The sequence below is a fragment of the Protomyctophum bolini genome, assembly GCF_963924005.1.
Source record: "Protomyctophum bolini genome assembly, chromosome: 2".
Taxonomy (NCBI): Eukaryota; Metazoa; Chordata; class Actinopteri; order Myctophiformes; family Myctophidae; genus Protomyctophum; species Protomyctophum bolini.
In genome coordinates, this window is record NC_137863.1 from 42,893,774 (window position 1) to 42,910,124 (window position 16,351).

Below are 16,351 nucleotides of genomic sequence, written 5' to 3' on the forward strand. Positions count from 1 at the left end.
ATCCGTCTGTACTCTCCCCATTTATATATTTTGTGGGTTACAATAGTCGCTTCTTTGGGGCTTGTTTTCTTGGACCTGGCAACCCATGTGTGTGAGGCTTATCTGTGTGGCGATGATGCTATTATTAGAACTGACTCTCCTAGACAGGAAGTGTAGTGTGTGTAGTGTGTGTAGTGTGTGTAGTGTGTAGTGTGTGTGTGTGTGTGTGTGTGTGTGTGTGTGTGTGCGCGTGTGCGTGGCGTGCGTGCATCCTGGTTAAACATCTGGACAGTTCTCATCATTCCATCACAGCGTTTCTGTGTGTGTGTGTGTGTGTGTGTGTGTGTGTGTGTGTGCTTGTGTGTCACAACATTTCTGCACATTCTTTCTTGCAACACTGTTAATATTATACTACATAATAAATACCTGTTAAAGGGAAACTTACATAAACCAGAAACAGAAACCTCTTGTCTGATCTCCATATTTTAACTTAAAAACGTAATCAACTAAATAGTTTATTAGACAGAAATATACCAGTAAGACGCCTGAGGGCCCTAAAGGCTGGGGTCGGGTGCACACATCCGCCCGGGTGACGGCAGACTGCTGTGCGAGCGCTGGCGCTTTGGCATGAGATGGGGGTCAGATCAACAAATGGATTGAATTCTGTACTGGCCATATATGGAGCGTGTCTTGAGTGTACAGGGTTTGATGAGGTGAGATCAACACAATGGAATGTCAGAACAGGTCAGCTCTATATATGGAGATGTAAGGGTGGCAGCGGGGGCAGTGTCTTGAGTGTACAAGGGCCCAGGTATAGGACCGGGCCTTAATTCTTGCAGGCCTGTTGAGAACTCTTAGTTTTCACCGGCTGCCGGGCGCGGCTGCACTAATAAGTTTGGGGCAGGCCCGTCTAGAGTTTAAATGGACAGGTAGGATAATGGGGAAGGATCAACATTATGGAATGTCAGAACAGTTCAGCTCCATATATGGAGATCTAAGGGTTTGAGGTTTGAGGTCAGATGTAGAGTTGCTGGCCAATATTGATGGCATCAGGGATCTCCACATAATGGACTTAATAATATTGATGACATCACGTGATGTCACGAGGCATGACCATAATTATATGGGGTTGTGACCAACCAAACAACTGCGGGAAATGCACGATTTCAAAGTAAATCCCACCCGCGGTCGCAATCAACGGCAACAGAGTACAGTACACAGTCAAACACAGTCCAAAAGGGATAGCACTTGTTTCCATTTAGGCCCTATGCAATCAATTCATACACATGACATGAACAATAACAACAAAATCAACACATAGGTAGGTAAAAACAAATAAATTCAAGCCTCTCGGACACAAAAACAACAAATATTTTGTTATTGTTGGATTATTGTTGGATAAAGTTTGATCAAATAACAATTCTTCTACATTCTGTAATTGTGTATACTTCTTGTAAATTAAGAAATGCAGATATATAACAATAATAGAAGAACTCTTGAGAGTGTAAAATGAATTGGTTTCATTTCACACAACTATACAGACCACACGGGACGTTCGGGGGCAGGGCTGCATCCTGTGTGTATATGTGTGTGTGTGTGTGTGTGTGTGTGTGTGTGTGGGGGGGGGGTGACTCTGACATGAGATTATCCATTCTCGGCCGGTTCCGTGTGGGTGAAACAGCAGTACGCACGCACGCACGCACGCACACACACACACACACACACACACACACACACACACACACACACACACACACACACACACACACACACACACACACACACACACACACACACACACACACACTCCTCCTGGAGATGATCCTATCTACAGAACACCCCGAGGTCACAGAGGTCACCTTCTCCCTCTGCACATGATACCATTACTGTAGTACAGCCGTGTGTGTGTGTGTGTGTGTGTGTGTGTGTGTGTGTGTGTGTGTGTGTGTGTGTGTGTGTGTGTGTGTGTGTGTGTGTGTGTGTGTGTGTGTGTGTGTGTGTGTGTGTGTGTGTGTGTGTGTGTGTGTGTGCGTGTGCGCGTGAGTGCGTAAAACATAAAGCAGAACTCCATTTTGCATATATGTGAGAGAGTGAGTGAGAGAGAGAGGGAGAGACAGAGACAGAGGGAGACCATGCCATTGGTTTACATTAGCGTACATTCAACGTTTCTTTCAGCGCTGTAAAGTTTTCTCTGTGACTATAAAAGGATTCTATAAACTCCTGTTCATCATAATGACTCCGCTGATGTCACCTAAAGTAGCATGAAATATCACATCTTGTGCGTGTGTGCGTGCGTGCGTGCGTCCGTGCGCTACAACTTTACCAACTTGTTTTTTTAAAGTAGCGGCTATAGCTTACACACATGAACAAAACTGGTAGGTTAATAGGATTAGCCTGTCTGCACGAACTCACCTACCACTTGTATCTGACTCCAGGTCAGCTGCCCGTCAGGATTTCCGGTCGAGGTCCGTACTACGAGGGCAAACTCTTTACGCAACATGCCACATTGGGAAAATGTGCGATAGAATCCAATCGCCTCCATTCTCCATTCTCTTGCTAGATCCTGTACACTGCATTGTTCTTGTGTGTGTAACCTTCAGCATTTGTTTTTATTTTTTAACCTTTATTTAACCATTCAAAACACATTGCCTCTTTTACAAGTGGGAACTGGCCAAGAGCTGGCAGAAATAAAATTACACTTCAATACTACGTCGTAAATGTCACATTTTGGAACGGCAAATAAAACACCCATATAGTACACCTCAAAGTACCTATGAAATATATACAACAAATCACCAAAGTCCTGATCTTTTAGTAGCAGGGCAAAATATGTTAAATATGATTGTCTGGCCGTATTGCAATAAGGACTTCTATCCCTTCAGACTTTACGCGTCACTGCATACTAATGCCTTCTCCTTCCTCCTCGTGGGCCAAATTCCAGCGTCTTCATCCCACAGTGGTCTATTTGGTTCATCCCCTTTAATGCGATTGCATTCACACCTGCTGTGATCCGCACTCTGGTGCGCTTTGAACTTGAAGCGAATCCACCATTTTTTGGAGGATTATAATTCGTTTTTATTTTTTTATTCTTTTTATTTTTTTATCCCACGATTTTGTAACCCATTTTTCACCCCTGTGTCAATCATCTAATGTGATCCTGGGCTCTACACACCCTCCACCAACCTAGTCCCCATATATGGGGGACAAGGGGAGAGCAACGGACTTGAACTCATGCTTCCTTCATGCCTGAGTGTCCAAGTTGGACGTAGCGTGTGGAAGGAACACGTTATTCCAACCAGTTAATTCGTTTATTTGATGCACACCAGAATTCGAAGGAGCCTTCACACCTGCCAAACGAAGCGCACTTTCCGACTATGATAGGATTAGTTTTAATCGCAGTAAAGCAATGGCCTTAGGAGGATTTAGTCAGAAACCCTTTTTAGTACTTTTCGTTGGGTTCAGTATTTGTAAAACCAACACACAGACGTACGGGGTGTTCGAAAGCAGACTTAAAGGGTGTTCAATATAGCACTAATTCATAAATAATGGAGATGGTTTCAGCCCGCAAAGGCCTGCGAAAGGCCTTCCTGAATAGAAAGGTTCTTTTCTAGAGAGGGGAGGGGAGGGGAGGCAGGCGGGTTGAGACTGAGAGTGGGAGATGATGCTGGTTTTTAGTGCAGGCTGTAGTGGGCCTGTTGCCAGGCAGACCAGACGCTGCACGCTGTCACCACTGAGGTATGAGCACCATCTATACTCCAGTAAGCACTAGGGATCACAATATTAAAATGTAATCGCCAAGTTCAGAATAGATTTTTATTTTTCTTGTCAAATACTGACTGAAGTGGGTTTGTATTGGGGGGGGTCAAATCAACTAATGATTCCCGGCTGTGGCTCACCGCTCCAAGAGATGGGCAAATACATTTCACTGCGGTGTATGACAAATCGTACGACTTTGTCTGTCTGTCTGTCTGACAAAGGACTGGCCTTCAATGCAGGCTGTGCACCTGTCACAGTGTGTGTGTGTGTGTGTGTGTGTGTGTGTGTGTGTGTGTGTGTGTGTGTGTGTGTGTGTGTGTGTGTGTGTGTGTGTGTGTGTGTGTGTGTGTGTGTGTGTGTGTGTGTGTGTGTGTGTGTGTGTGTGTGTGTGTGTGTGTGTGTGTGTGTGTGTGTGTGTGTGTGTGTGTGAAACCTGTCACATGGACCTGATGGGGCCATTGTTCTGCCTGCATGGCTACTTTGACATGTCCTTGAAGAGAGAGAGAGGGAGAGAGAGCAGAGAATGGATGGATGGATGGATGTCTTTACCTGCACACAACAAACACATCAGTGGAGTGTACAAACCAGGCCCGGCTTCAGCTAGCCTGGCCCAGCCTGCTGCGATTTCTAGTCTAGAGGGGCGGGTGTCGGTGGATCCACCATGCAGCATATACCGCGACCATCTTGCCATTAATTAAGTCAATGGCAGGGTGGCAAATAGCCGCAATTTGCCATTGACAGCCCATACATCCATTGCTCGAAAATGGTCGATTTACTACTTCCGGTTCACGGGGTCTTCTTCTGACGCCATGGCGCCGGAGTCAATGGTGGCATGCAAACGGTTAAACAATATACATGCCCTTAAATATCACTCCAAACACCTCGATGTTACGACATGAACAACCGTTATACGGCCATAAGCAAGGTTTTGGAAAGCCAATAAGAAAATAGTTTCTCGCTGTCTGTCTGTCGTGTGTGTGTGTGTGTGCGTGTGCATGTGTGTGTGCATGTGTGCGTGTGCATGTGTGTGTTAAACATTCCTCCATGTATGACTCCTCTTTCACCCCAGCTAGTTTACGTTCTCTCAGCACTCTCATCACACACACTCTCTCTCTCTATCTCTCTATCTCTCTCTCCCCCCCCCTCTCTCTCTAATTCCAGTTTCACTTCCTTTTCATATGTCTTCTGTAAGCTCCTCCCCTTTTATCTTTTCTGGGTAGCATAAACTATCTGTGGGGGGGAGAGAGAGAGAGATAGAGAGAGAGAGAGAGAGAGAATATGGCAGAAAGACCCCACCCTCTTCCAGTGGTGTACAAATACAATTATTTGGTTTTTTATTTGGTTTTTGAGGGGCGCTAGCCCCTCCTATGTCCAGCTTTGTGTGTGTCTGTTTGTGAGAGAGTCCAAAGGGAAGTACACACATCTCAAAACCAGTTCTGACTGGTCCCAGGCAACATTATTAGAGGATCTGTTTGTACCACAGCATGTGATGATTTGAGCGCCCCTCACTTCACACGCGTGTGATTTATTCTACTCACTATTAATACTGCCAGGAACGCTTACGTTTTAACTTATTTTTTATTGAACTCCCAGATGGCCAATAACGTCTTTTAATGTGTTTTTGAGCTTTCTAATAATTCATTATCATCGGCTATTGAGCTGGACTGAACAACGCGACGATGTCAATACTAAATCCCGGTCACTCGCCACGCGTTTAAAATATAACAATGCTTCTAAAGACTCTTAAATAGATGATCATCACATTAGCTTAAGCGGACTAGCTGTTTTTGAGTGGAAACGGTCATGTATTCCACGCCAAATAGAACGAGAGTCCATGGTGGCAATATAGCAGATTATTTTAGTTTTGGGTATTTTTTACTTTGGCTCTGCAAGTATATTTTCATGCCAATAAATTTGCACTTTTACTTGAGTAACATTTTCAATGCAGCACTTTCACTCGTAACAGAGTATTTGTATATGTGGTGTTGATATTTTTTTTTAACTTAAAACAGAGTGCACTACTGTCCTCTATCTCACTGTTTCCCTATCTCTCTCAATCTCTCTCTCTCTCTCTCTCTCTCTCTCTCTCTCTCAATATCTCTCTCTCTTAATCTATGTATCTTAATCTCCCTATAGGTCTCTCTCAATCTCTGTCTCTCTGTTTCTCTGTCTCTCTGTCTCTATCTCTCTCTCTCTCTCTCTCTCTCTCTCTCTCTCTCTCTCTCTCTCTCTCTCTCTGTCCTCTCATTCCCCTCCTCCTCTCTCTCTTCTGGCCTTATTTGGTCAAGTTACTGTGGCTGCTTAGGGGCAAGAGAGAGAGAGAGAGAGAGAGAGAGAGAGAGAGAGAGAGACAGAGAGACACAGAGACACAGAGAGAGAGAGATATTATTAGTTTTTTTCTTCCCCTTCTCCAGAATACAGCGATGTGATCTGAAAGGAGGAGTTCTAATACAGAGGGCTATGCGCGTGACATCATCATACCCGGAAGTTATGCGGGAATGCCTACATGAGTGTAAAAAAAAACGACTTTCTGAAAAGTCCTATTTGGTTGCATTAAATTACTTTAAACTAACTTTGCCACTCGATCTTCCATTCAATATGCATGTGCATACCCTCTACTAGTACTGCTAACCAGAACATTAGTCTCTCTCTCTCTCTCTCTCTCTCTCTCTCTCTCTCTCTCTCTCTCTCTCTCTCTCTCTCTCTCTCTCTCTTGCCCCCTCCCCCCCCCCCCTCTCTCTCTCTCCCCTCCTTGTCTCAGTGAGAGTGACCCAATCTGGCACTAAAACTGATAAGTGAAAGCTGCTGCTCTGTAAAATTATTACATGAGGACCTGCAGTTAAATCAAAGCGTTCCATGTCAAGGACCTCCTAGTCTCAAGTAGCCAGACATCTATTCCACAATCTATACAGATAGAGTCTGGAACTACACCTCCTGAATGTTATATATAGAGTCTGGAACTACACCTCCTGAATGTTATATATAGAGTCTGGAGACTGGAACTACACCTCCCCAAATACAAGCAAGGAAGGTTATTTCCCATTTCTGCTAAGTGGCAAGCTATATTATGCTTAAATGATATCTATTTATATTAGGATAAATATGCGCGACTGTAAAGACAAAACGGAAGCGCTTTAACGCTTATTCATGATCAGAGCTTCCGTTCTCCAAGACTGTATGATCAGAGCTTCCGTTCTCCAGACTGTATGATCAGAGCTTCCGTTCTCCAGACTGTATGATCAGAGCTTCCGTTCTCCAGACTGTATGATCAGAGCTTCCATTCTCCAGACTGTATATGATCAGAGCTTCCATTCTCCAGACTGTATGATAAGAGCTTCCGTTCTCCAGACTGTATGATCAGAGCTTCCGTTCTCCAGACTGTATGATCAGAGCTTCCGTTCTCCAGACTGTATGATCAGAGCTTCCGTTCTCCAGACTGTATGATGGAAGCATTTGAAAATTGTGAGAGGCAACAGTCTGGTAACGCGAGACTATAGTGACCTCCAGAATGATGCAGGTATCAGTATGAATTCCAGAGACCCCCATCTGAACATACGTTGTTCCAGGGACCCCCATCTGATAAATATCGTGTTCCAGGGACCCCCATCTGAACATACGTTGTTTCAGGGAACCCATCTGAACATATGTGCAGGTTTCAGTGACGCCCATCTGAACATATCTTGTTCCAGGGACCCCCATCTGAAAAATATCCTGTTCCAGGGACCCCCATTTGAAAGCATACATTGTTCCAAGGACAAAATAAACAATATGTTATACTCCACTGCGCCCTCAGAAATCACATCGACCAGATCTTTCTGGACAAAAAGACACATGCACACACACACACACACACACACACACACACACACACACACACACACACACACACACACACACACGATAATTACAGACTGTCTGTTCAGACGAACAGAAACATATTCATTATTCTAATTATTTTTCAGACTGTCTGTTCAGACTGTGTCCGATGAACCGCTACTCTGCCCAGAAACAGTTCTGGAAAGCAGCCAAACCAGGAGGAAACAGCACCACGGACACTGTGCTGCTCAACAAGCTGCATGTGAGTCACTTTACTTCATCCCATTCTGACCTGAGATCAGATTCATACGAGGTTTCCACTGGACACACACTGGTCTGATTAACCCATTCTGACCTGAGATCAGATTCTAAAAATGTCGGTCGCTCTTCGATTTTTCAAAAATAGCAGACCTACAAGCTCGTAGCGCGCCACTCGGTGGCGCGCTATGAGCTTGTAGATCTGCTATTTTTCAATAGCTAAAGCACGACATGATGCTAACACCAAAATGTGTTCCCGTTCAGAATGGGTTAAACGCGTTATGCGATGCTCGGCCAATCGCAGAGCGCTGAAATGTGCTAATTCCGTCCTCAAATTTTTAGGACATTACTACAATTATTTGTAGAGATGTTTCCGATACTGTATCGGTGGTATCGGATCAGACCTTATTTGTCATATCGCGTCATATCGGTATCGGTGAATATGCCAGTCTAACCAGCGATCCGACACAGGGGTAAGGAAGGGGTTGACACTATATGGCAAGTAAATAAAATGTGGAGTTTGCTTTAGAGTTGCCCAAACTGCAAGTGCACATTTTGAGTGAGGAGTCTGCTATAAACACAACACGAGATGTATAGCTAGATAGCTATAAACACAACATGAGATCACGACACTGGTATTCGGTATCGGCATCAGCTAACACAGAAATTGAGGTATCAGGATCGGATCGGAAGCGACATCAGGGAAGGGACATCCCTAATTATTAGGTATTATATTATTATAAGATTATAAAATACAGATGGCTCAGGGGTAGTGCGGCCGCTTGGGAACAGGGAGGTTTCCAGTTCGTTCCCGGGCTCCCCCAGAGTCTTACCGGTAATAATAATATTATTACTACATATTTAAAAAGTCCATAAACTTGACTGCCACATGACATCATGTCTGATAGCCAGCTGTTGGAAGGGACTAGCATCCCTTACAAAAAAACATTGAAGGAAAAGGAGAAAGGCCATTACTGCATCAAAAGTAATCAACAGACATTCAGACAATAATATAAAAACTGGTCAAACATCGGCCAAATGGTCAAATAATATAAGAAAGAGCTAAATGTTTTGAAAATAGCTGATCTGCGAGTTTCACATTCACAATATTTATCTGTGGAACAGTCAGAGTCAAACTAAATGCAATCTGGAACCCATCGACCAAAAGAAAAGGAAAAAACTGCGCCCTCTGCTGTTGGTTTCCTTTGAATTGGCAGTAGCCAATATGTTCTGGAGAGAGATTATCTACTTTTGCTTGGCGCCCTAATGTTGATTTCGTCAACTGTTTAGGGCAGTGAATGACGACGTAAGACGTCATCTCACTCATATAAATACATCTTGTAATACATTTATTAAATTTTTTGACATGGACATGAGAGCATCAACAAGCCCCCAAAAATCTGTGTGCCCCTCACTTGAAGTAACTTCACACAAGTGTGATTTTGATCAAATATTCTAAATCCTGTTCCTTTGATCCTCTCCTCTCCCCCTTGTGACTTCATTTCTCATTTCTCTCCTCTCTTCTGTCCCTTGTGACTTCATTTCCCAGCATGCAGCAGACCTGGAGAAGAAACAGAATGACTCTGAAAACAGGAAGCTGCTGGGAACAGTCATCCAGTATGGCAATGTCATCCAGGTGTGTGTGTGTGTGTGTGTGTGTGTGTGTGTGTGTGTGTGTGTGTGTGTGTGTGTGTATTAACGCCCGGGATTCATACCCGGGTCTCCCATGTGGAAAGCCAAAATCTTAACCAATAAGCCAAAGGGATATCCCTGTAGCCATGGAGGGACTTTTAGTCCATCGGGCTGATGCTGTGAGCCACTCTGCTAAACACACGCACGCACGCACGCACGCACGCAAGTATACACGTATACAGTATACATACAGTATATGTTTTAAAGGCTTGTGTGTTTGGGAAACTGATGATAATAGGCCTATAATATTAATATAGCATGCCACCATTTCCGCTTCCTTTCAGCTGCTCCATCTGAAGAGCAACAAGTACCTGACGGTCAACAAGCGTCTGCCCGCTCTGCTGGAGAAGAACGCCATGAGAGTGATGCTGGACACGGCCGGAAACGAAGGCTCCTGGTTCTACATACAACCCTTCTACAAGCTGCGATCTATCGGAGACAGTGTGAGTAAAACCCTTCCGCAAGCTGCGATCTATCGGAGACAGTGTGAGTAAAACCCTTCTACAAGCTGCGATCTATCGGAATGAATTGCATTTTTATAGCGCTTTTGGGTTGGATTGGGGGGGTCAAATCTACTAATCAAATGATTCCCGAGCGCGGCACGGCTGCAGCTCACCGCTCCAAGAGATGGGTCAAATGCGGAGAACAAATTTCACTGCGGTAACGTGTGTGACAAATCGTATGACTTTGACTTTGACTTTGACTTTTCCAAGTGCTCAAAGCGCTTTACAATGGTTCATTCATTCATACATTGGGAGGTGAAGCGGCGAACAGTCGACGCCAGCGTCCTCACTTCCCACCCCCAATCCAACCCTTGATGCTGAGTGTCAAGCAGGGAGGCACTGGGTCCCATTATTTAGAGTCTTTGGTATGACCCGGCCGGGGATCAAACCCCGGCCTCCCAGTCTCAGGGCGGACACTCTAACCACAAGGCCACTGAGCTGGTGAGACAGTGTGAGTAAAACTCTTCTACAAACTGCGATCTATCGGAGACAGTGTGAGTCACACATATCCAGGATTTTACACCCTCATGCATTACAAGGACAATATCAGTCACCAGAAGCAGATGTGTGTGTTTTCAACTTACGGTACATTCATTAGATAGCATGTTATGTAGACATAGCGCTCTATAGTGTACTGTATATGCATAGTTTCATTATACAGATATTCAAATTCCACTGTTACGTTCTTACTTATCTCACGTATGATTCATGACGACTATTTTTATGTATATGATGTAGTATTACCATGTATTGTTATTTGTGTTCTTGCTTACTGTAAGTCGCTCTCGCATTAGGACAATATCAGTCACCAGAATGTGTGTTTTAGGTTTATGATAATATTAGTATCAATCACAAAAGCCTGAGTAGACGTTGAAATGATTAGATTAAGTATTGTGTGTGTGTGTGTGTGTGTGTGTGTGTGTGTGTGTGTGTGTGTGTGTGCGTGTGTGTGTGTGTGTGTGTGTGCGCGTATGTTCGTGCGTGCGTGTGTGCGTGCGTGCGTGCGTCAGGTGGTCATAGGAGACAAGGTGGTCCTCAACCCGGTGAACGCAGGACAGCCTCTCCATGCCAGCTCTCACCAGCTGGTAGACAACCCTGGATGTAACGAGGTAAACCCTGACCTCTAACCCTGACCTCTAAAGGCCTATTCGTAGTCGGTGAAGAGGTGACCACCGAAACGGTGGTTAGTAAAAACAGATGTGTTGTGTGAGCGGTGACCAGCGCGGCGTGACGTCATGTTGTAGTTTTCGGGCGGTCACCCCTTCACCGAAAACTGGACTCGGAATAGGCCTAACCCTTCTGTCTGTGTGTGTGTGTGTGTGTGTGTGTGTGTGTGTGTGTGTGTGTGTGTGTGTGTGTGTGTGTGTGTGTGTGTGTGTGTGTGTGTGTGTGTGTGTGTGTGTGTGTGTGTGTGTGTGTGTGTGTGTGTGTGTGTGTGTGTGTGTGTGTGTGTGTGTGTGTGTGTGTGTGTGTGTGTCTGTGTGTGTGTGTGTGTGCGTTTCAGGTGAACTCGGTCAACTGTAACACCAGCTGGAAGATCGTCTTGTTCATGAAATGGGGAGACAACCAGGAAGTCGTCCTTAAAGGGGTCTGTCTGTCTGTCTGTCTGTCTGTCTGTCTGTCAATGTAATCTATCACCACACAAATACAAAGATTGTTTCCGTATAATGTAATTTTTTGCACAATTTGACAACATTGCTTTTGGACCACCGAGGAATTGACTTGTCTTTCATTGTTGTCCGTTGTAAAGTGTGTAGAATTTAATTTAAGCAGCATTTTTTCTCTAATGTTCCATAATAATAATAATAAAATAATAATAAAGTGATTCTCCCTCCTCCCCCTTGTGGCCAGGGTGACGTAGTGCGCTTGTTTCACGCAGAACAAGAGAAGTTCCTGACGTGCGACGACCACCGCAAGAAACAATACGTCTTCCTACGAACCACCGGACGGCAGTCTGCCACCTCAGCAACCAGCAGCAAGGCATTATGGGAGGTGGAGGTGAGAAACAATGCATGGGCTCCATTTTGAGTGTCAAATGTTACGTCATTTATGTCATAATTTAAGACATGGAGGCTTGACCAATGTAATTTTGCTATTTTGGGTGCGGTAATTGGCGCTGCGTGTAACGCTGCCCTGAATTAGTCATGGGTGTGTCTTTTGGGCGTCACCTCCATCAACCCAAGCAGCGTGGCCGGTGCCATTCCCTTTAAAAGTCAGCTGAACCGGTGCGTTATTAAGCAATATCACACGGGTGTGGATTAACGTGATTTTTGCCACGACAGGGATGCGGTCAGGAACGAGACGAAGTCGAGTTCCGCAAGCATCACTGAAGTGGCAATAATCACGTTAAACCATTGCACACCCTCGAGTGTAATTGCAATTATAGAACAGTTACCATTAAAACTAAGAAAAAGAATATATTTTTTTAATGACAGATGTAGTCACTACGTCCGACCACAAATATCCCAAGAAACTAGCTAGCCTAGCCACCGAGTTTGCTAGCGCTCTGGGAGAACAGAGCAGCTGAATTATTTGTTTTGATTAGGTGGAGAATGGTGCTGGTTTAACCAATCAGATTGCTTCCTCGAAACGACCTGCGGTATAATGCGCAATAACCCACCTTATCTCCCAGACTGTCTATAGGCCTACTGTGTGTGCAGGATGTCATTTACATATAAATGAGGACTTCGTTGATTTGACTACATTTGTACACCACAAAGAAATACCCCATTTGCATGCTTGTACAGTAGATCTGCTATTTTCAAAAATAATCTTGTAAAACAAACAAATGGCAAATGTGAAATATTTTTGAAACATTTAATAACGCAAATCTGGCATGGGGGTCCCTGACACAAACTATGTTTAGATAAGGTCCTTAGTTGGACAACCGCATTCGTCTGCGGGGGTCGACCTTGACATGGAAATGCCACTGTGTTAGAATTACTGGTTTAAACAACACTAGGAAACAAGCCCAAATAAGCACTTTAGAAACAAGAGAGAGGTAGTCTGACCCTCGTTTAAGCGGTATGCGAGTCTTTTTTTGGTAAAGGGACATAATAGCAGATAGCTCAAAGCGCCCTTAATTAACATACGAACACTCCCGCAATGCTAACATATGCTGGCGAGTGGTAAGCCTTATGTGTGTGCACTCAGCGCCACTTGCATAATATGGATAACGCATGGATTTACCACACTTAAAATGGGGCCCAATATGTCTTAATTCCTACGAACCAACTAGACGCCGGTCTGCCACCTCAGCAACCAGCAGCAAAGCATTATGGGAGGTGGAGGTGTGTGTGGTTTCAGTTCTTCTCTGAACAATCACATCTTTTCATCTCCTCTATTTTGTATTTTTATTTTCTCATTCCTTTGTATGAGTTGTAGATATTTTTGTGGAATCTATAATTACTTAAAGCTCTGTTTAATTAATAAGGTCCTCTTTGGGTGGTAATTCTAACTCGGTGGTCTCCCGTGGTGTTTTCATTTCAACGACCCCATATATCTGAGAGTGTATTGTACAAATGGAACCAAATTAACTATTTGTACAGAGTTACAGACCTGTAAGGGTCCATTTGGTTCCATTTGAACACTCTCACTACATTTATTTGACAACTTCCGTTACTATAGTAACTTTGAGTACAAAATTACAAAAATATAATCGTCTGGGTGAAAATAGTGTTCCAGGGTTAAATAAAAGTGTCACTGTGTCTCCCCCTGGTGGCGTGTCTCAGGTGGTGCAGCACGACCCATGCCGAGGAGGAGCGGGATACTGGAACAGCCTGTTCAGATTCAAACACCTGGCAACAGGGCACTACCTGGCAGCAGAGGTCAGTATTAACACCTGGCAACAGGGCACTGCCTGGCAGCAGAGGTCAGTATTAACACCTGGCAACAGGGTCAGTATAGAGTCGCAGTTTCAAGACGACACCAGGCCCATGAAATTACCCCAATGCATTTTTCCCGTAGACATTTCAAAAGGTATTTATTTAAAGACGGTTACGCCAACTCGAGTCGTGACAACTCATGACAACAAACACAATATTTTGGACCAAACAAATAATTACAAAGAAGAAAAACAACAAAAAAAGTGTTGTAACCTGCCGTTTTTTTCTTCTTTCTAATTATTTGTTCGGCCCCCAAAAATTGTGTTTGTTGTCATGATTTGTCACGACAAGAGTTGGCTTTGTCCACGGCGTAAACGTCTTTAAAGAAATACTTTTTTAAATGTCTATGAGGAAAATGAACGGAGAATCATTTCCTGGGCCCTTTCTTTGTAGAGCAGTACTGTGAATTCAGTATTCATTCAAGTAGTTTCTTTGTAGACTTCTATGTGATTGTTTTAGTTGAATCTGTGTTGTTGCAGGTGAATCCTGACTATGAAGAGGAATGTCTGGAGTCTCGTTCCTCGGTAAGAATGCTTTAGCCCCTCCTATGCCCAGCTTTCCGGGTCTGTTTTTATGTTTTACTATGAAGTGTAAAAAGAACCTTCCCAGAACCTGTTTGAAGTTCTGTGATATCTCGGGAGGCATCCTAACCAGGACCACCTAAGCTGGCAGCTAGGCTCCTCTCAAGGCGAAGAAGCAGCGACTCTCCCCCTGGGTCTCTCTCATGCGACTGAACTTCTCACCCTATCTCTGAGGGAGATGTCAGCCACATGTCGGAGAACACATTTTGGCTGCTTATATCGGCCGCTTCGGTCATGACCCACACTTCATGACCATAGCGGTGAGAGTAGGAACGGAGATAGACGAGAGCTTTGCCTTCTGTCTCAGCTCTCTTTTCATCACTTCAACAGTGCGGTCACGGGACTGCAATTCCGCCTGATCTCCTTCCCTGTTCTCCCCTCACTCGTGAACAATAACTAGAAATGCACTCTGTCGAGCTGCCAACTTTCGCCTTGCACACAAGTATAGGCCATATATGGCCTACTTATATGGCCTATATATGGCCTATATATGCACAAGAAGAGTACTGCTACTAACCAATGTCTAATACAAATACTGTTCTAAATACCCGTTATTGACCTTACTAGACCTGTACGTGCCCGTTGGCCACCGGCCTACTTGAGAGCGATAAATAAATAATAATACTAATAGCTCAGATTTATATAGCGCTTTTCTAAATACCCAAAGCGCTTTACAGGGAACACTAGGAACAGACTTTATTAAGAGAAAAAAACAAAGTAAAACATAACAGATACAGGGTTAAAAAGATAAAAGGATAAACGAGACCTCAGCTGGGGAAAGCTATCCTGAAGAGGTGGGTTTTGAAAGAGAGGAGAGAGGGGGCAACTCTGAGATGCGATGCAACTTGGGAACCTAATAATACCCGAGGAATTAACCTCGTACAACCCTATTTGATAGTGAAAATAACAGATTTATACTATCTGTGAGCTAGTAGATCTGTTATTTTCACTATTATTTTAACCGGATCCTGCTTATTGGTCCAGGCTTTTATCGAGCCCGCTGAGCCCGTTTTCTGATATTTTGTGGAAAGGCGTGAGACGACAAATTCTGAACAGAACCGGTATTGTTTTTCTTTGGCCAGTTACTGAGATTGTGGCCGACCATCATCTAAAATTAACTGAAGGTTGGCAGGTATGAATGCATTTTTAGACTGACATGTTTGTACCTGCATGGATGCAAGGTTCGTATAATACTAAAACTAACAAAATAATGACTAACTAAAATTGAAAAAAAATACATTTTCTCTAAATGCTCATTAAAACGAACTGAATTAAAACAATTCCAAACTATTATAACCTTGCGTGGGTGATTAAATTTATTTCTTGATCGATTGTTTAAACATGGCGTCATGGGCCGCAAAACAGGCTCGACAAGCCCAGACCTTATTGATAACCGGGTTATTGATACATTTGTTATTACTTGCGCAAGCAGAGCACGCAGATACTGTATTACGTATTATTGTATTGTAATTGTTTCTGTATTAAAGGGCCAGTATATTATAGAGTGAGAGACACCTGTAGAGTCCATGGTGAGAGAAGGCATCAAGTACTCATGCGTGGCCAGTAGATGGCAGCGGTTCACTGAGAAGTGTGTGTGTGTGGTGCGTTTTGTGACCTGCAGCTGTTCTCTAGCAGTGATAGACTATGAGGAAACACAAGGATAGACTGATATTACAAAATATTATATAAACTCACGAAGAGCAGCTTAAAGGGCATTTATGTGAATTTAGTTTTGTTAAATAGTTCTATATTGCGACAGTAATCATTGCTATATAGTGTTTGTTCAGTAACAGTGTTAAATAGCTCTATATTGTGACAGTAATCATTGCTAGAGTGTTCAGTAACAGTGTTAAATAGCTCTATATTGTGACAGTAATCATTG

The 16,351-nt window shown here is 43.8% G+C and overlaps 1 protein-coding gene across 1 annotated transcript in view; it reads left to right on the top strand.

Moving 5' to 3' along the window:
- The window catches only part of LOC308334304 (inositol 1,4,5-trisphosphate-gated calcium channel ITPR1-like), a 121,134-nt gene that overhangs the window by 10,685 nt on the left and 94,098 nt on the right, over positions 1-16,351 (top strand). Inside the window, exons 4-11 of the mRNA XM_080790986.1 lie at positions 7,698-7,813; positions 9,359-9,445; positions 9,786-9,944; positions 11,015-11,113; positions 11,509-11,592; positions 11,856-12,002; positions 13,736-13,831; positions 14,368-14,412. Coding sequence (XP_080647112.1) covers positions 7,698-7,813; positions 9,359-9,445; positions 9,786-9,944; positions 11,015-11,113; positions 11,509-11,592; positions 11,856-12,002; positions 13,736-13,831; positions 14,368-14,412 — 833 coding nt within the window. The remainder of the gene's footprint in view (positions 1-7,697; positions 7,814-9,358; positions 9,446-9,785; positions 9,945-11,014; positions 11,114-11,508; positions 11,593-11,855; positions 12,003-13,735; positions 13,832-14,367; positions 14,413-16,351) is intronic.